The sequence below is a fragment of the Siphateles boraxobius genome, unplaced genomic scaffold (assembly GCF_051911475.1).
Source record: "Siphateles boraxobius isolate OS27281-9 unplaced genomic scaffold, OSU_SipBor_1 29, whole genome shotgun sequence".
NCBI classification, from domain to species: domain Eukaryota; kingdom Metazoa; phylum Chordata; class Actinopteri; order Cypriniformes; family Leuciscidae; genus Siphateles; species Siphateles boraxobius.
Genome location: NW_027508908.1, coordinates 14,451,783 through 14,473,093, shown reverse-complemented (window position 1 = coordinate 14,473,093; position 21,311 = coordinate 14,451,783). Strand labels below are relative to the sequence as shown.

Here is a 21,311-nt window from a genome sequence, read left to right as displayed (position 1 = left end):
GTTAGATATGAAGGCAACAAACAAATTAGTGCTTTGTTAATACATGTTTACCAATAGAACAGTCTACATGTTGTCAGATAGGTTCAATCAACCCTTGCATACAGATAAACCTCTAAATCTCAAGACAACTGAATAAAGCTTTAGTAATGAGGAGGCATTAGGCATAAATAAAATATTACCATATACCAGAAAGTTTTAATGATATTCAGGTCAATGTTTTATTAGAAACAAGTACAGTTGCAGTTTCAGCTTAGGTGCCTGTTTACAGTACTGATAAGCCCTTCCTGGCTGCACTTAGACCCCATATTGATAATGGCCCATTTTACTAGGCATGGATGTTTGGGTTGCATAATGGACAGTGATGTAGTCAGCCAGGAACTTTGCTTTAGATGAGCTTGTTGTTCCAATCGACCTTCTTAAAGACAGCTTATCATGCTGCCAGAGCACATAATGAAAAATAATCCAAAATAGCTTCAATTTATGTAAGGCTGGTATAAGGCAGACTTGAACCCAAGGCTTATGTGGGCTTTTATGTTCACATGAGCAATCAAGTTTCCCCTGAGTCTGACCACCCACATTGTGATATTTCAGGCATACAAAGTTCAAGGCATATTTGGCTCTCAATCCCACCACCGTCCCCCACAACCCCTCCTGCATATCAGTCAGTATCGCATCTAAAGCAAAGGACTCGTAGGTGAGTTTGTCAGATGCAAATATCGCTGCTGATCATTTGGGAGAAGGTTATGACATGGTGGCAGGGGCTCTGTCAGTGCGAGAGAAAGAAAACGACAAAGATCGAGGGAGAGAAAGACGGCAAACCACAGGAGAGGATTTGTAATTCCTCCTGATGCTTCCCAAGCTTCGGCTGACTGTTGACAGTCAGGCAGGCTGTGCCTCACCGAGCGCTGGTGTTTCCTTTGGGGCCCCCCTCCCGGCCGAGGGGGGAGGTGGAGAATTGCAATCCCACCCCGTCAAAATGCTCTCTCTTAAACACTCACATACACACACGTACACACACACACAGCAACTCTCCACAGGAAAAGCTGGAGACAGAATGCGCAGCCCCTTCACAGCAGCTTTGGTGCGTCGTTGCGTCCAAATGGGATCTTGCTACACTTTGATAGTTGGTTAATTACTCATATGATACCACACAGATGTCTGGGGAGCTCTAGCCGAATATTCGTCTAACTAACTCACTGACTGATTGACTGACGGGATCCTGGGGAAGGCAGACATTTAAGGAGCGGTAGGTGAAAAACCAGATGGCATTTATAATTCATAAGTATAACAGTTTATGTGCCGTTAAGGATCTCTTTAGTGCCTAGCTGATGCTAAACTGAGATGCTACTTGAAGGGCTGTCTACTAAATACTTCCTTGTGTACCAGGTGGTGGCAGGGACTTTGAACAGGAAACACATCTTGGCTCAGAAGTGTTCCTTTGCTGTCAAGATATTAAAAAGGGGGTTTCAAATGATTCCAAACAAGATGAGAGTTGATTAACTTTCCTCACTTGTGATTCTTGTGTACAAATAGGCTACATTTGTTATTGATAAAATTGCACAACTTATTTGAAAGAGATTATTTTTTTGTGATTAGCAACTTTTTAAGAATATAAAATAGACATTTAATGCTCTTATCGAACAGCATTTCTAATGAAATGTATATGACTTCACTGTAATGTTAAAATATTTTTTGGTACCAACATTGAGAAATAGATTTGTTACGGTATTTATTAATATTTGTTAATATTTGTTAATAAACAAACAAATCAAACTCTTAATTGTGAGTTCATGTTAGCTCAGGTCTGTTAAATAACATTAACAGATATAACTTTTAATAATTTAGTAATGGTAAATGTTTAAATCAACATTAACTAAGATTAATAAATTATTTAGATGTAATATTAGTTCATGATATCTAACAAATGGAACCTTATTGTAAAGTGTTATCAAAAAGGTATCTGATTGATATGAAACTGAATTGTTATTAAGCTGTTGTAAATTACTAGAACATTTTCTATAGTGAAATTCAAAAAGACATTTTTTGTCATGTTTAAGTTTGGGAAACTGCCCTAATGAATGCCAAGCACAAACCAGAGCGGAAATGTGTGTTGAGGAAACCGAAGTGATGAAAGCCATGCAACGGGTGCATTTTTAAAATTACAAATGAAAAAACAAAAGCTTGGTGCTGTGCCACTAGCACCATGCCAGCACTGATGGGTACTTGCCGGGGATGACAGGAAATGCAACGTCTCGTCCCCATAGCATGACAGTAACTCGTACTGGCACTCTCCATCTGTGCTCCTCCACTAAATCCCTTTTGAAGTTGTGTTGAAGTTTTGCGCATCTAGTGTTATACTTTTAAGTAATTCTCTTTGATTTTGTTTCATTCTGAGGCCTGCATCGCATGTCTCTTTATTTTGCGTGTTTGTGAGCTGTGACAAACTAAACTTTACAACATTATGTGTTTTTGATGTCCGCCCTGTTGTTTCTTTTGCCACAGCTGCACTAATCAGGATCTTAACACCTCATCTGGAAATCAAAGAGCAAACTGTATTCTGCAATGGGCATTATGACACTACAATTGTTTTTGCTAATGGCCGTCCTGGCCACTGGTGGAATATGTCAGATGAACAAAACAGAGGAGGTCCAGAACAGTTTTCTTAAACTGTCAAAAAGCTCAATAACCAATGGGCATAAGGGTCTGCAGCCCACCACCAAAAAGGCCCTGCTGGATAACAATACCAGACTTCCACCCTGCAAGGATCCCACTTCCATCAAGCTCTATTTTAAGTATATTAACACAATTATTTCCTGTGTCGTGTTTGTGGTGGGAATGGTGGGTAACGCCACCTTGCTGAGGATTATTTACCAAAACAAGTGCATGAGAAATGGACCCAATGCCCTCATCGCCAGCCTGGCTCTTGGAGACCTCATCTATATCACTATAGACATCCCTATCAATGTCTACAAGGTAGGCACCTTTGTTCTTAATTATTTTTTTATATAAGGGATTTTTTTCACAAACCAGACAGAAAGACCAGCCAACACTCTTAAAAATAAAGGTTCTTTATTTGCATCTATGGTCCCATGAGGAACCTTTAACCTCAATGGAATGTTTCCATTGTACAAAAGGTTCTTTGTAGCGGAAAAAGGGTTATCATATTGTCCTTCACATAAAAAAAAGGGTTATTTTAAGAAATGTCGACTGAAAGATTCTTTGCGGAATCAAAAACGTTTATTTTATGGCATTTCTGAAAACCCTCTTTTGGAACCTTCATTTTTAAGAGTGCATACGGTACAATACAAAAGAGAGTACTTGAGCACAGGAAGGGAGAATGAGCTGGCAGAGGAAGCTGGGAGGGTGCTTATTCAAAGGGCAAGGACCCTATAATTATACGGTCATTCAGACTTTATCTCCAGGGCCGTCCTATTACGGTTACTAAGGCTTTTGTGATGAGTACAGCAGGGATATGGCCTGATAAAATAAACAGAGGATTGAAGGGCCATCGTCCAAATGAACAGCCCTGTTTTGACTAATGCTTCATCACTAGCCAACATTCCCTTGTCTAATACTCTGCTCATCAGTGAACGCAGTACTTGACAGTGAACAGAGGCCTCTAGCAGATGCGTCAGTGATGTGATGCTCTATTTTTTCAACATTAAAAGTGAAATTCAGACATACAATGACCTTTTAAATGTAGGGCATATTTTTTTCAATTCATGTGTTAGAATTAATATATATATATATATATATATATATATATATATATATATATATATATATATATATATATATACACACACACACATATATGCATACACACAACTTATTTATAATATTTGGGGTTGGTGTGACCCCCCCAAAAAATATATTAAAAACTTTTTTTTTTTTTTTTTTTAAGAACGATTAAAGTCCCCATGTAGCCAGTAATCTACTCCCTAAAAAATGAAAATATTCAAAAAAAATGTTTGTCTCACATCAGCTCAGAGATCCACTCGTTGACGATCACACTTTGAAGTGATTGGTTACAAGGTAGTTTGTTGTGAAGTCAGAAACACCTGCAATTTCAAACCGTGTTTTTAAGTCTTTGGTTCACTGCAGTTTTAAGGAGAAAATACTCAGCAATGGTGTTGACATGAATTTGCACATGGTTTGTCTTAAAGCACATTAAAAACACCACATAGACATAAAAAACATCAAATACTTGATTTTTAAGACAGGGGGACTTTTAGATGCATTTACTTATTTATTTTTGTTGATGCACTTTTTACTTGATGGATACACCACATTACATTTTTAGAGTCATATACTGAAACTTTTCATCAAAATTGTATATGTAAATATGTTTTTAACTAGATTTTTTTTCTTTATCTTGGACTTTCTTATGCATAATTGACCCGGGTCAAATTTCCTATCTGTAGTCTATCTGTTTGATTTATAATGTTAAAAACAATAAAAAATAAAACACATTAGCACAGAATGTTTGTGTTAAAATCTTCCAATTTTTCATTTTGAGGAACTTTTCAACAGGATGTTGGGTGGAGATCCAGAGAGCGTCTCTATTAGGATGGAAGGTGTCCATTTAACATTGAAAGCTCAAACAACAACAGTGTTTTAAAACGGAAGTGTGGCAGTTAGCATCTCTTGTATTGTGACGCACAGACTTCGGTGCACTCCAGACCACTGACTTCCAATATACATCAAATGCACATACACACTCCATCTGTGCTAAACTCCACACTCCTCATACAAACAGGGCCAGGATACACCCGTGAAGAGCTTCCTTTCTAAACCTGAACATAATCCACATACTTTTCCTGTTTAACAAAAGACAACGCCCTTTCAAAGAACCCTGTCAAGGCCACTTGAATGATGAGACTATGCAGGAGTCCAAACCAACAAAACACAAACCTTCTACTGACACAAAACTTCATTTCAAAATGGGGTACACTTCAAAAAAGAAGACATGAGTATTTTGTTTTCAACACTATTAGCGTCTTCCAAGGTGAAGACTAGAAAAAGTACACAACAAACAAAGAAGTGCCAGAGCTGATATACAAGTAGCTATTGCAACTGCACTAAACCACTTTCATCAAGACAAGATGTGTGCCCTTAAGGCCAAAAACGGGAACAGAGAGTCTTCTGCTACTTATTTAAGTAAAACGGTTTCAGAAACCAGCAAATTCCAGAAATGTAGACTGCCTCAATTATGGTTAGCCTAAAAATCTTCATTTCATTCCAACTTTATAAATAAATGTACAGATATAAGTGCTTAAAATAATAAGAAAATGGTGTTCAATTCATCCAAATTTCATTTATCTCAATGCAATGTATTCTACTAGAGCTTGTGGGTCATATGGCTGAGGAATCATATAAATGAACAATTCTTTTTTTCTTGCAGCTGCTTTTCACAAAATGGCCATTTGATGACAGCTCATTTGGACTCTTCCTGTGCAAACTGGTTCCATTCCTCCAGAAAGCATCTGTTGGGATTACAGTACTCAATCTGTGTGCTTTGAGTGTGGACAGGTAAATCACTGCTTCACATTTTTTAAATATTTGCTACATGTTCTAAACCTCATTTTAAAAACTTGCCTTTTCTGATTTATTTTCACAATCTTTAAATTGTCAAAGAGTTGTTCTACTGATGATGAGAGAAAATCATCTAATAAAAAAGCTACCTACACACCTTTCTTTAATTTGACCTTCAAACATCAGGCCTCCTTGAGGTTAAAGGTTCAAATTTCAAAGCCGAGGCCTTAGGGTCAGGGAGAGACAAAGGTCAGAAACTGGGTTTATGGTTTTAGGCCTAGATATGTTATAATATTTCACTCTTCCTCTTAGCTATATTTCAGATATATATATATTAAATATATATATATATATATATATATATATATATATATATATATATATATATATATATATATATTTCACAATACTTGTCTCAATCTCACTGTATGCTTATTGTACATCTTCAAACCAAGCATGACCTAACTTTTCAGACTATATTTTTTTATTCTCATAAGTACTAAACATTGTGGAAGCATTGTATTCTGCCATGAAATAGAGCACATACTTTATCAGCAAAAACAATTAACAATAAAAGCTTACAATCCAGGTTTGAGTACATTTATTTCATTGAACACTGTTGTTTATCTCTATATTTTGTAGTTGTTTAGAAAATTAATTTGTAATTATTTTGACTGTAGAAGCTCACATTACATACAGGTAATTTGTCAAAAAGTAGCTTAATTTCTTTCTTTTCAATTTATCCACCATTTTAAAACCAGAGATCTCTTGGCATTTAAATTAAGAATTTTGTATGAAATGAAAAAAAAAACAAAAAAAAAACTGTGTTTCCCGTATCATCTTGATCAGGGTGGTTCCAATGAAAACCTTCTCAGGAAACATTAGTGCATTTGCGCATGTGGTTTAGAGGAAAAGGCAGGACGTGAGCTCGTCCAGTTCTTGAATCAGGGCACTTCCTCCAGTTTATAAGGTCAGCTCTAATGGGCACCTCTCATTATAAAGTATTTTCCTCATCAGGAGCCTGAAGCCACCTGCCCACTTCAGTTTAAAGGCTACCACAAAGAAGGAAGAATGGTTGTTATCTTTTCGTAAGTCTAAACAATAAAACTAAACTAAAATGTTGTCTTTTGGCCAAATTGTTGAGATACTGTATAAGCCAAAAACAAAAGTGAAAATTATCTTTTGACAAAAAACCACAATGTAATTTGAGCTCCTTCAGATATACTAATTAATAGGACTTTATATTAAAAAAAGACAATATAATATCCATCAACTTTTTTCCCGTGTGAATGAGGTTTCAATGACATTTAGAACCATAATAGTGAATCTGAGCCACGAATGTCTAGCAGCCCGTCACAATTTTTAAAGAATGAATCACTTGAATCAAACGGCTGGACTTAATTTCACAACAGCACAGCCGCTTTCAATTAGTTTCTGAATCATGCCGAGGAAATGCACAGCACATCTCATCCGATCCGTTCTCCCCATGTTGCGTGAGCTTACATATCATGTCTTTCTTATCCGTCTTTGTTTTGGCAAAGTGGATACATCTCTACTTAGTGAAATATAAATGTCCCATTGTTGTTGAACAGGAATATTAAAATGAGTTATAAAAAATATATATAGTTATATAAAATCTTGATGCACCGTTTTACAGAATTACCCACAAGAGAAAAGATATTAATGAAACAAACAAGCAAACATGACTTTGAGCAAAGGGAAACAAGCAGCCAGGCAATCCAGTGACTATATCCGAACAAACAGCTGAAGTATATCTGTGAGCATTTTAGTAATATGCATATTACAATGCAAAGCAGCCTTTTCATTAATCTTAGATACTGTAGCTGTAAACCAGTAGCTGAAAGTTGGCACAGCTGCACGCACGGCAATATTTTCACATGAAGCTTTCCCACACGATAGGAATCTGATCAGTCAAGCTTTGCAGGTGTTGATGTAAAAAAATAAAATAAATGGTGTTGTAGATTATACATACGTCTCTGAGTTCATTCAGAGATGTTTAGTTCATATAAAGTGGATCTTTCCATCAATCTATTTCATACAAAGTCTGGTATATCGCAGGATGAAAAAAAAAAGGATTTTCTTTATTTATTCGATAAGAGGATGTACATAATGATGGAAACACATTTACCAAAAAAAAAACCAAATCCCTTGATGTGCAAAAACAACAACAACAAAAAACTAAATTTTCATTGCACAGCATCTTAAATGTTTGTTTGGTCATTCTGAAATGCCTGAGCCAAAGTCTGTCATCAAATTGTTGGGGATAATTACCTCCCAGAACTGTCTCACATGCAAGATAACACGACAGCATTCATTGCATTTCGTCTGCATGCTCCTAGGCACAAGTAATGTATAATGTACGAGAAAAGAGCCACAGTGGCTTCCCCGATTGCAGCAACTTACATTTTTATTAGATATATTGAGCCAATTTATAAGTGACAATTGTATTCTCTTAAATACAGTACATGCACAGTTAAAAACAAAGTTGCTGTCGTGACATTTTTTAAGTACAATCAACTTTGATGTTTAAGTCATTTCAACTTAAATTACATTAAACTGACTTAAAAAATGAGTTGAATCTTGTATATCATAATAAAAGTTGAAAATGGCTTAACTTATTTTAATGAGTGTGGCGAGCAGGACGAAGCCTCTCTCGAGGCAATGAGTGAAAGCAATGTAAAAACATGTTGTCTTATTGATCATATCATTTATAGTGTGAGATAGAAATTTCGCAATTGTTTTATGCAATACTCCACTTTTTGCGCATACGTTAAATGCACATCTTTGGATGACAACAGCTAATGACATGTTTCTGTTGTGAAATGTTAAAACAGATGAGCAATCTCATGAGAGTTTTGTTTTTGTGGCTCAGGTACAGGGCTGTAGCCTCCTGGAGCAGAGTGCAGGGGGTTGGCATTCCCCTCTTTACTGCCATTGAGATCATCTCCATTTGGGTCCTGTCTATTATCTTGGCTGTACCAGAGGCAATAGTCTTCAACATGATCACATTCAACTACAAAAACCAAACCATCCACACTTGTATGCTCAAGCCTGAAAGTAACTTCACGAGGGTAAGCTTTAATGGGATGGATGTCATGCTGACGTACTTTCCGTTCATTCACATAAACACTCAAGTGGTTGACCTCGAGCAGGATGCTATGCACGATTTCTGTCATCATTTACAAACTTTGATCTTGAGAGCAACATTTTGAGTAAATCAGAGACAATGCAGGGGATAAGAGTAAAACCTTTGGAGTTTTCTTCAGTTTTCCCATGGAGACGATATCTGGAGATTTCTTTTTCTTTGTTCAGTCCAAAGAAGTAAATTGATAGCAGACCATGAGTGCAATTACAAGCTGATGTATCTTTCTCAAGCAGAGCCATATGTGGGGATGAGAAACCAAGTTCATTCTCTCATATGAACCCTGCCATTAATCTCAGAAAACATAGACAATTCAGATGAGACAATTTAATACAGCACAAATGAAATTATAAAAATGAAATTAACAATGAATTGTTTTCACTTTGAGCACTGTTTTATATGTGAAACAGTTATGGTATAAGGACCTAGGGATAATGTAAGGTCAGCTGATTATTATCATAAAATAAACCCAGCAGGGTGATATGATGCAACACAAAATGCTTTTCCTGTTTATTGCATGGCTACAAATAAGTAAATCATTGGAAAAATTTTAATTTAACTGCTAAGTAAAAAACAAACAAACAAGAATAAACCCTATATTTTACAATACTGAAATTAAAAAAAAATACAATAAAATGTGTATTTTATTATATTTATATTATATTTATAAAATGTAATGTTATTCCTGTGATGAAAAAGCTGAATTACTCCAGTCTTCAGTGTCACAGAAATCATTATAATATGCAGATTTGTTTCTCAAGCAACATTTCTTATTATTATCACAGTTAAAAACAAGTGTGCTGCTCAATATTTAATGGAAACAATTATAGTTTTTTCCCCCAGGATTTTTTAATGAATAGAAATTTCAAATGAACAGCATTTATTTGAAATAGACTTTTTTTGTAACAAATGTTTAAAAGAGGAAGAAAAATCTTACTGACCCCAAATTTATTCTATATCATTTTAAGCTAGAATGTATTCTTCTTCTTTTTTTTCGAATCCATTTCTTTCTTTTTTCTTACCGGTTTGTTGCCTCCGGCTTCTAAGCATCAAAAGTTTAAGCTCACAGTTAAAACAAAACTTAAGTCTTCTGAGGGCATTTTTGCTATATTTTACTACTTTAAATAAGCTAACAATTCATGTTCGTATAACAAAATAGTGCTGTGACAACTCCCTTAAATGATCTCTCATTGGCTGTAAACACTGCATCATGACCGTAACTTTTTTCCTTTTTTTTTTTTACTGTAAACTTAATGGATACTGTGAATGTCTTTCATCTGCTTTCAGTTATATGTAGATTTGAAAGACTGGTGGTTATTTGGCTTTTACTTCTGCGTGCCACTGGCCTGCACAGCTGTTTTCTACACCCTCATGACATGTGAAATGCTCCACCGTAGAAAAGGAAGCCTTCGGATCGTCCTCAGTGAACACCTTAAACAGGTAAGAAAAAGTCCTTAATACTAATGGTCATAAACCTTCAAGTCCGTAGAATTCAAACATGGGAGTATTACTGCAAAGTGCACAGTAATATTGTGTCTAATTGTCTTTATAAACAATTAGATCATGGATGGGCAACTTCGGTCCTGGAGTTGCCAGTGTCCTGCAGTTTTTTAGTTATTCTGGAGACCTTGATTAACCTAATCAGATGTATTTGATTAGGGTTGGAACTAAACTCTGCAGAGCAGCGGCCCTCCAGGACTGAAGTTGCCCATCCTTGAATTAGATGATATTATAATAATCTTTTTAGCCTGTTATATATGTAATAAAGTCTGTAAAAGTAATATCTCTGAGAGTACATTATATAACACTGAACATACAGCGGTTCTAATGGCTTGTTTATGTTTTTCAGCGGCGTGAAGTGGCTAAAGCAGTCTTCTGTTTAGTGCTGATCTTTGCTCTTTGCTGGTTCCCCCTTCATCTCAGTAGACTGTTGAAGAAAATGGTTTATGTTCCAACTGATGAAAGACGTTGTGACCTACTCAAGTGAGTGAGCCTTCGACTGATTTATTTTATGTGCATGGCACTTATTTCTTGACATACAAGTTATAGTTTGAACTAAAGTGTTTACAGATGTGCTAATAAGTTAGGGTTAAGTCTAATCCCTAATAGAAGATGTAAGACTTGTAACTTTTTCAAACAAAATAAAAAGATAAATTAGATAAAATCGTAAAAATAAGATATATAAAACATATATTTTAAATGTAGTACTGTCATTAAAAAGACTGCTTAAAACACAGTATTTCATTATATTCCACAAGACAAAATAATATACTAATTTACACAAATTGTACTGTTTAGAGTTAACAGGAATATTCAAATGGGACATACAAAACATATATATATATATATAGTTATGCATTAATAGTGATAGTTGTGTATGAGTCCCTTAGTTGGCCACTGAAGACATCATATAGCCACAGTTGGAGAAACCAAGACTACAGGATCTTAAGGAATTTCTGTCAAGATTATTGGGGAGCTTCCCTTTTCAGTACAGATCAGGGACAATAATAGCCTGGTCCCACCAGACCCTCGTACATTTAATTTGTACATAGAGTCTGGCACCGCTCCATTGACAAGCGTTAACTTCCTTGTAGGCGGGTACACTATTGAAGTCTAAAACTATTGGATCTGCCCAGAGTCTCTCTGCATCTGCCATGCCAATCACTAACGTTTGGTCGTGACGTAAGCCTAGCGTTTGCCATAGCCAACTCATTCACCACTAACGGAGTGAGCTGGAAAATCAAACTTTTCCCGAACCCCGTTGGGAGGAGGGGCACAACATCATGGCCACCAACAAAACTAAGCAAAGATTGTTCTTGCTCTGGCTTGAACGTCTTGATATTCGGCAGCGTTGCCACAACGGACCGGATGGATTCGCTCGCATCTTTCTCCGCTGCCATACAACTACAACTCAAAATAACGTACAACATCAACGTCATTGTTCTCAGCCACTCCCTCTGTTCGCTGATTGGCCCGGTAAAAAAATGATCGGAGAAAACAAAAGACTACAGCACAATCCCAGACCTAGTACCAAAGAGTATAGAAGAACGAGAAGCGAAACTCTAATGCTTTTTTGGAAACAGCCACTAGGTGGCGTTTCGGTAGCGCGGCCGCCATTTTGGGGTGAAAATTCCAACTGGAGTTACTGGACAACAGCACAGATAACAGTTAATCAAATCATTAAATACACATTTGAGGTAGTTTTTTCTTGGTTTATTGAGTATTTCCATTTAATGCAATTTTACACATTTATTACTTACCAACTCCACTAGGCCTGAAATATATTTTGTACTTTTTACCCATACAAAAATTTAATGTAATATATGTTATATTTTAAAAGCATGACATATATCTATATATATATTTGACTTATCTGAGAACACAATATAGCCTATGCCTGCAACATAGAACATGTATGTGTCCAAACATGTGAAGAAAATATTTGAGTTAATCTACTGTATATATGATACCATATATCTGCATATATTACAGAGTAGGCTATAGTATTTCTCGCATATATGGACAACATTAAGTATAAATATGTGACATACATATTTGTTTCCCACATATTTAATAACATGTAAACATACATGCATGTGATACTGATGCATTGAAATAAGTACATATATGCATACATATGCGTCTTAGGCTTGATATATTTAACATTTATGTGCATATACGGGAAAATATATGGCACTTACATGAAAACGGGCATTTTTGCTATATTGTTTCATATATGTCTATGTGTTTTATATGAATTTTGCATATATTCTCATATAGGCAGCAGACATACATGGGCACTGACATTAGGCTATATATGTAATTTACTTATATTGACATTACATTTCTGTATGGGTAATCCCCTGGATCATGCAACAAACATGATGATCTTATAGAACATGATGGACAGTGGCTGTGTTTTTTTGTTTACATAGTCTTGCTTTAACGGTTATTAATATAAGATAGTATACTGCAACAAAACAAACAAACAAAAAACAGTTGACTGTAAAGCTATTCTATTGCTGTTATATATAAATATTGTCCAACATTCCCAATTATCTGCTATAGCATGTCCTTTACATACTATTATATGTTGGTATTAAGTCAGTGTTTGTAATGTTAATACTAAAAGTTTTGTGGGAGAAAAAGTAGAAAACTTCTCTAAGTCTGTGAAATAAACTGTTAAAAGGGATTTGATGATCACTAGTCTAGTGATTGTAGCTATTCTGTGTTGTCATCATTCAGTTTGGATTTGATCTTTAATGTAGGCTACTTAAAAAAAAAAAATACAAAGCAGCTGATATTGGCATAGCGGCAGCAAAAAGCTAGTGGATAGTGATGGGAAGTCCGGCTCTTTTCAAAGAATCGGCTTTTAGAGCGGCTCGTTCGCGAACGACACATCAACACTAGTGGACTGCCGAGGCGCTTTCACCCCAAAATGGCGGAAGCGTAGCGCTGCTGCTGGGCGCTGGCGTTGCAATGGAACGTTCTATTGAGTTTCGCCTATTGTTCTTCTATACTCTTTGCTAGTACTGAAGGAGAATGAAAATTGAGCGGAAGTACGTAGGAGGGCGGAGCCAGGCTAGGACAATAATTGAAAACCTGGAAATATCAGGGAATTTTAAAAGTCAATATTAATACAATTTAAATAATTTAAGTAATGTTTTTTTATTTGACTATGGTATAATATTTCTAGTGTGATTTTTTTTTAATAAGCTCAGCTTTAAATTAATTGTTGCATTTTAAATCTTCAGCTAGTATTTAGTATTTGTGATTGCAATCTCTAAAATAATCCATCTTATTCAAAAATGACAAACATCTTGTAGATTGTACAAGTGGTATGTAAACTCACACACAACAAAACTAAACGAGTGTCCAAACTTTCAGCTTCCTGTTGATCATGGATTATTTTGGCATCAACTTGGCCACTGTGAACTCCTGCATCAACCCCATTATCCTCTACTTTGTCAGCAAGAAGTTCAAGAATTGCTTTAAGGTGAGTGCTTCTTCCTTCATTAACCAGCCATTGCAAACCGACTCATACAGAATGAGTGAATGCATATGTTTCCTCACGTCACGACTTCGCAAAATCAGCGGCCACAGAACATTCAATCAGCAAATTGTGTTTGATTGACGAATGTTTAGGTGTCCTGTGAGTCATTCTCAGAGAGAGATAAGCCATGCCCAGCCCTGGTTGTCTGAGCGCAAATTACAGACAATGATGTCAGATCCTAAGTGGGCCCCTTTTCAGTAATGAGGATGATCCCATAGATACAATGCAGCTGAAGCGTTTGTGAGACAAACCATAACACCAACTCAGTTGGACAACCCAAGTTCATGGCCCTGAATACAAGCAAACTGATGATCTGTGCAAGAGATGGTGTAGGTCCAAGAGAAATATTCAACATTGATTTACTATGGGCCAAAGTTAGTGCTGCAGATAAGAAATACTGATTCATTTCAACCTATTCACCTCTAATACAATACAAATGTGCTTAAAATCCAAACCAAGCTTGTTAAAAAAAAGTGCCTGAGGGGCAGCATTTCTGCAAAATAATATTACATTGTTTCTTGCACAATTTACAGCAATGTCAAATTGAAATGTCCCGTAAATGGTGCTAAAAGCATGTTCAATTGTTTTCGAAACAAGAATGTAAAACCGGCAACATTTTAAAATGTTGGCTGTTATCGTTGCAGTTCAAAACGGAAATTTTCAGCAAGTGGCGCTAAAAGGTTCAAGCTCTAGGCTATCTCCTTCGAAATATTGTACCACCTACACTAAACCCTGCTCTAAACGTAACCAATAGTGTTAACAAAAGCAAACCATGCCATTTTAGCTTACTTCTACAAGTCTTTCAGCTCTTTAATCGAGTGTCGTCATACATATTTTTTTTAACTGGACTCGTACCTGAGCGTTCCGAATCGCAAGTGCAATGCTGTACCAGGTGAGCTAGTGAGCAAGTTTACTGTGTCAGAAACCCATGTCATGCAAACGTGAAAATGTATTACTTAACAAATCATGAACTATGGTGTGTTTTGGGGTCATAACATATATGCCATTTTTGTTTATGTTTTGCAAAGCAGCAGCATGTTTTTCTAATGAGCCTACAGTATGTTGCAACAATCAAATGATTTTCCTTTTATCTTTATCTCTTCAGTCCTGCTTGTGCTGTTGGTGTCATACCAAGAACCAGGTATCCAGCTCAGGCCCCGTGAACGGCACTAGCATTCAGTGCAAAAACCAAGAGCCCGGCAACCTAAATACCGACAGAAGCCTTCGCAAATACAGCGACTGAGAGGTGGAGGACGGTCTACATGCTTAACATGCATTAGAAAAGTGGACATCATCATCATCAGTGTCAAACTTTGAGGTGGAAAGCATTGTAACCATTCATATGAAACTAAAGGCCCTGTGCTCAGCGCAGTATCAGGCTGTTTTTATATATAGCTTCAGATCAGACAATGGACCTGATATATTTAAAGTCTCCCGTAGACCTAGCGCAGCTGTTCCCAGACATTCAGAGTGTTGTTTTTCTGTGTGAGAGAAGTGGTGGGAGTGAAGACCAACAGAAACAGGATGCAGCTGAACCTAACAGCTACAAATTAACCCTCATCAGGAGCTCGACATATTTTCCTTACGTAAATACTGCACTATGAACAAGCTCTGGATCGTCACTGTCTGATGTGAAAGGAAGTTGCAGAAAGGAAGAGTGAAGTGGTGAGGGTCAATCTGTCTGTATGTGTGTGTGTGTTTTTGTGTTCTTTCTTATAAGCTTTGCCAAAGGAACTCCCATGCAGCTGAGGGGGCAGCATATCCCTCAAATTCAGTGTCCGGTTGTTATTGTTAGCACATTGAATGCAGTTATGGAAGCTTGATTCAAAACTAGTTTGTAAAACAGGAACTTTCAGGTTACTACCTGGCTCAAAGTTTATTTAGTTGTTAGATGAATCGTATTGCGCGCTGGACGTCACCTCTGTTTATTTAGAGTAGTGGGAAGATAATGAAGATATGCCTTTTCGTTTGAATGCCGAATAAGGTTTCATGTGTATATGCTTGAAAGGTGTTAGATGAATATGTAAGCTCAGAATAAAAGAAGAAAAAGAAAAAAAGAAAAACATGAAGATCATACGGCACATGTGAAATGTACCAGCTGGATTTTGTTCCAGATATGAGGCGGCAAATAACTTTGACCTTGGTGGGATTTACGAGTAATTTCTAGGAATGACTCCAACTGCAACAAATGCTGGGTTATAGTGTAAAAGAAAAGAAAAAAATATTGAGCATAAGGGCGCGGGAAAGGGGGCTTTTGTGTAATCAAAACCAAAACGCCCCAGAGATACAAACATATCTTTGTTTTATTTTGACACTGTGAATGTTCTGTGAAGAGAACTCATACATGCTATTAACCTTGTATACATTACTTCAATATTATTAATATTTAATGGTCTCAGTATTTGTATATCATTTGCATTTTAAGTTGAAATATTTGTTTTATTTAACTTGTTGTACCAAAAATATACACCACAATTCAAATGTTTGGGGTCAGTAAGTATTTAAAAAAAAAATGTATATCTTTAATCTTTAATTAAGCAAAGACATTCGAATTACATTTCCATTTCATATAAATGCTTTTGAACTTTTTATTCATCAAACAATCCTGACAAAAATATATCAAATAACTGTTTTCAACATTGCTAATAATAACAAGAAATGTTTCTGGAGGGTCATGTGACACTGAAGACTGGAGTAATGAGGCCAAAAATGTAGCTTTGCAATCACAGAAATAAATGATATAATAAAATAAAAAATATTAAAATGGAAAAAAGTTAATGCAAATTGTATACTAATATTTTACAGAATTACCGTTTTACTGTATTTTTTATTAAATAATCACAACCTTTGTGAGCAGAAGAGATCTCTTTCAAAGACATTATTAAATCTTACCAAACCCAAACTTTTGAACAGAAGTGTAGAAGGAATTTTAAGAAATCCATTTTCTTTTTAACATAATTTGAAACTAATATGAATGACATTGTACACGTTCTGACAGAGATCTACATGGGTCTTGTTAATTTGACATGCTAAGTGTTGAGGGGTATATTTGTGCATGAAAAAAAAAGAAAAGAAAAAAAGAAGAAAAAAGGTCATGTTTGTAGTGGTATTTGATTATCCTTGTCACATTGGTTGAATTTTACCTCCACTGAGTGAGGAATGTTGCACAGTTATATATATATATATATATATATATATATATATATATATATATATACATACATAGCACTATAACAACCGAACATCTGTTAACTCTATATGCTATGCAGTACAGATAATTAACTATAGATTATTTTTTATTTTACATATCATGACTGACTGGTTAAAACATGACACTTCTTCTCATAGACTGTAATAGCATTAGTCCAATCTTCTAGATTAGCTGCTAGTTATTTTTGAGAGTATTGGACCACACTATTGATTCTACCACTTAAAGCAATGTTGTCTTATCTCCAAATGTAACGAGGTTTCAGTGTTAAAAAAAGATATGTGCCTTGTGACAGCTGTCTGTTTTCGGCCTGGGAAGAGGCTCCAGTATGGGAGTGATTTGTGATGCACTTTGACCCACAAGGCAACACGGCCCCTCTGGGTCATCAGTGTCAACCTAGAGGATGTGAACGGGGCATACTAGAAGCCTTGATGTAAACTGTGGAGCTTAAATCATTATCTGTTTGCAATTTTAGTTACTGTTTATATCAGTCTGATATTGGTTTGGAAAAATAAATGTGTTTTTTTATTTGCTTGTTTGGGGTTTTGTAATGTTATATAATATCATAAAATGAAGATGATGCTTATTTATAAGCACAGTAGACAAATTGTTGGTCTCAAACACGATTCCTCTGAAAAAGAGTTATATGCTCTAACAGTTACAAATGTGTATTAATTAAAAAGCTAATAATTTTTGATTGACATCAAGTCCTTGCAACACAATGTTCTAGGCTGAATATAAACGGGCCATGTTCACCAGCCAAAATAAGCATGGACTTAATAATTTATTATAAAAATGTCTTTTTGTTTATTTGAAGACATTTTTTTAATCACACATGGAATTACAAATTGGATTAGAAAAGAGACAAGTCTGTTTTGAGAGTCTACTATTGAAAGCATATTAATGCAAAAATGACTTTTCAGAGATTGGAGATACATTTTTCTTATTATCGTGAAACTGCCTTCAGGGAGAAGAACGAAAGGTTTTAGGTTAGGGGAATTTGGTGGGAACCTCTGAGCCTGCCAAGGAAGAAGCTAATGAAGCTCAAAGGCAAAGTAATACAGGGAGCCTTTAAAATAGAATAAAAATCAAATAAAATACAATAAAATAAAAAATAATTGAAAAGCTGACGTGCAACTCAGATCACTCTAGAAACTTACCCTGATGCCATCAAAATGTCTAGTTCCCAGAATCAAATAGTTCTAATGTCAGTAAAAATTGTAATGTCGCTCTGCATTTGTATTAAATTCAATGTTTTTATCACTTTATTCTCCAGAAATTAAAAAATGTAAACATTGGAAAAAAATCAGACAGACCATGGTATACTATACATATAATATAATTCTTTAATCCTGGCTTCAGCTCAGGTCTCTCAACAAAGCACATCATTTATTTTCCCAGGATATGTAGCTCTCCAAGCCCAAACTACCAGCAAACATAGATAAGCGCTGACTGTATCCGAAAGTTTTTAATAAGACTGTGCTTTGCCATGGATTATATTAATAACACATTTCTGATATTACACACCACCACTGCTATAACACTTAAAAAGGCAAGAAACCAACGGCATTTGGATCAAATATGTGGATAAAACATGTCTTAACTGTGAGAGCGTGCAGTGCAGTCACCTCTATTTATGAGCATGAGGTAACCTTATCTCTCATGCAAGGGATTTCAAACCATCCACAAAATTAATGTATGAGATGACTGTGCTCCAAGAACAATATTTTTTTTTTAAATATTACAATATTGAGGACTAGATAGAATCATTTCTACACTCAAACTATTTCTGACATACATCTTTGGCCAGATGTTTGAGATTAATTAATAATCAAACGTATATTATCTATTTTTTCTGTCTTGAAGGTATCCATCTGGCATGACACCAATTCATGAAGATTGTAATTCACATGTCCAAAGACATAAAGCCACAAACCATGATCCAACCACTCTCCTCATTTAGCCCAACACGTACTGACGTCTAAATTAAATCCGAACTAAACACAGAAGAAGAAATCTCATTCTGGGAGTCACTTGAAATGTTAACTATGGACGTCACTCGGCGTTTAAACTTTAAATATGTATCCAATTTTCTCAAACACAGCGCCTGTTTGTCTTCCCTGCCCAGACATGGCAGAGTCCCACATGCCATTTTGCAGAGCTATCCCTCCAAGTCATGCAACAAGGCGCTCACATGAGTGTGGCAAGAACGATTTCTAATTTATAAAAGCCAAAAGGATCGATTCAATATTCATGAACAATCTGTCCCATCGCAATGAGCCATTTCTGTAACTGGGGGACAGTATGATGACAGCGCAGCGACATAAAGGAAAAGTTCTGCCTCCACATACTTCAGCCTTGTGCATCTCCCTCTGTCCTCAAATATTTCATTGACACCAATTTTTCAGACATACCATACGTTTTTGTCACTGGCAAATTACCGGAAGGTCTTTTTAAACCTTTTTATTGCAGTCTGTGTCTTATAAAAAAGGGCATGAGAAAGGAAAGAATGAGTATTGAGTTTTACAGGTCAAGCTCCTGCCTCTGCTTTATCATGGAAAAGTCTCAAGCTGATTTTCCATGCAAAAGAACCATTAAAGTCATCAGGCTAGTGAAACTGTGCTCTTATGTCTTCTGCGGGACTGCTGGATCTGACAAGGGGAGACTGTCTAAGATAAAATCAGTCCTACCCAATAAAGCATCTGGAAATTATTGCTATTCCTCATTGCACACTCAAGTAAATACACAGGTTTGATTTTAAACAATCTTTTTCTTTTGCTTTTGATATAGCCTGAGAAAAGCTCTTTGACTTCACAAATTGCATAAACAAAACAATTAGACATATAAAACTTTTAAGATTCTGTGCTGTTTTAAAGTGCTGTGTATATTAGTAGCACTTTTTATACTTGCATATGCTTCCTGATGAAATAAAACAGTTGTTTAGCTATAGACCAGAAAAAGATAAACTCTTGAGTTCTGTGATGTACAAAATTGTATGATCAATAAGTTATGACAATATATGTTTTTATATTGCTTTAACTCACCAAAATAAGTTAAGCATTTTTTTTAAGTTATGCAATATTCAGCTCATTTTTAAAAGTCAGTTTAATGTAATTTAAGTTAAACATCCAAGTTGATTGTACTTAAAAATTGAAAGCAGGATTTTTTTTGTTGTAACTGTTTTTTTTCCTTCTTCCAACCAGTTACAAAATGTACTTTTGCGCTTATATGGCATTTGCCGTAATTGGACTAGCACAGGGGGAAAAATAAATACATCTTTTTTTCACACACCCCAGGAATCTTAATTAGAAACAGTAATTTGACGACTGTTCTGTTGTTCAGGAAAACAAACTAAAACATGTGGCGCAATCTTCCTGCTAAAAAAGAAAACAGACTTAGAGACTTGGCTTGTTTTTTGTTCTAGAACACTTTATACAAGAGATGCAAATGGATTAATGGGATACTCCTGCACGGAAAGTGTTGCCACACACTGCCATCTAGTGAGACACCCAAGTCTGACCAATTTCACCTTTGTTTCACACTGTACTTTCACTTGTTCTCAGGGCAATTATGAGGTCATTTTTGTTTAAATCCCCTTCAGTAAACTATTCTATTAATCTTTGCTTTTCTCTCATAAGAACAATTTTAAGTAAAACTCAATAGCATTGTAAAATTCAATAAACTTAAAGTGACAGTTAATCCAAAATTTAAATTTAAATCATTTACTCACCATCATGACGGTCTTATATGATGCTCTTTCTTCCACGTAACACCAAAGGAGATATTAGCAGGATGTAAATCTTGAAAAAGAACAACACAAATCAGAAAAGTAATCGAAAGACAAGGTAACAGAAGAGTACCATAATACACATAATATACAATTTTCACAAAATAATCAGTCTCTGAGAAAAAAAAAATATATATAAAGGAATTACATATTTTTAAACCTCTGAGGAAAAAAGTATTATTTCATGTCTGGTAAATAAATTGTTTTACAATCACACAGAATGACAGAAATAGTATAATCTGAATTGGCAAGTTATTTAATTTTATATATGTCATCACATGCTTTTCAGCTAGGCCTATTAAAAATAAGTTACTAGACATGTATGTTCATGAGGTCTGTCACATACTTTCTCATATATGCAACTATACTTTCTAATGTACTTTAACTTTGCCCACACAATGGGCCCTCATTGTCGGTTTTGTTTAGTTGTTTGTATTTGTAGTTCTAAATTAAAGTTTATCATTTTTAATTGAAATGAATGAGGGCACTGTGGGCAGGTTGTGGGTGACATACAAACTATTTTGCTAATTTAATCACCAGAGTAGATTCAAAAATTCAAAATGCC

At 35.6% G+C, this 21,311-nt stretch overlaps 1 protein-coding gene across 1 annotated transcript; it reads left to right on the top strand.

The window, feature by feature from the left end:
* The first annotated feature begins 868 nt into the window (after positions 1 to 868).
* On the top strand, positions 869 to 16,959 carry ednraa (endothelin receptor type Aa). Its single transcript, XM_077246675.1, has 8 exons — positions 869 to 1,246; positions 2,503 to 2,973; positions 5,405 to 5,532; positions 8,429 to 8,627; positions 9,986 to 10,138; positions 10,548 to 10,681; positions 13,586 to 13,694; positions 14,857 to 16,959. Exons 2-8 carry the CDS (start codon positions 2,563 to 2,565, stop codon positions 14,992 to 14,994), a joined length of 1,272 nt encoding a protein of 423 aa, XP_077102790.1. The 5' UTR covers positions 869 to 1,246; positions 2,503 to 2,562; the 3' UTR covers positions 14,995 to 16,959.
* Positions 16,960 to 21,311: the final 4,352 nt, after the last annotated feature.

What these genes read in the sequence shown, in the direction of transcription:
- ednraa (XM_077246675.1), top strand. Translation starts at nt 2,563, where the DNA reads ATGGGCATTATGACACTACAATTGTTTTTGCTAATGGCCGTCCTGGCC. An exon ending in TGTGCTTTGAGTGTGGACAG is followed by an intron (nt 5,533 to 8,428) that starts GTAAATCACTGC and finishes TTTGTGGCTCAG; the next exon opens with GTACAGGGCTGTAGCCTCCT. An exon ending in AGTTCAAGAATTGCTTTAAG is followed by an intron (nt 13,695 to 14,856) that starts GTGAGTGCTTCT and finishes TTATCTCTTCAG; the next exon opens with TCCTGCTTGTGCTGTTGGTG.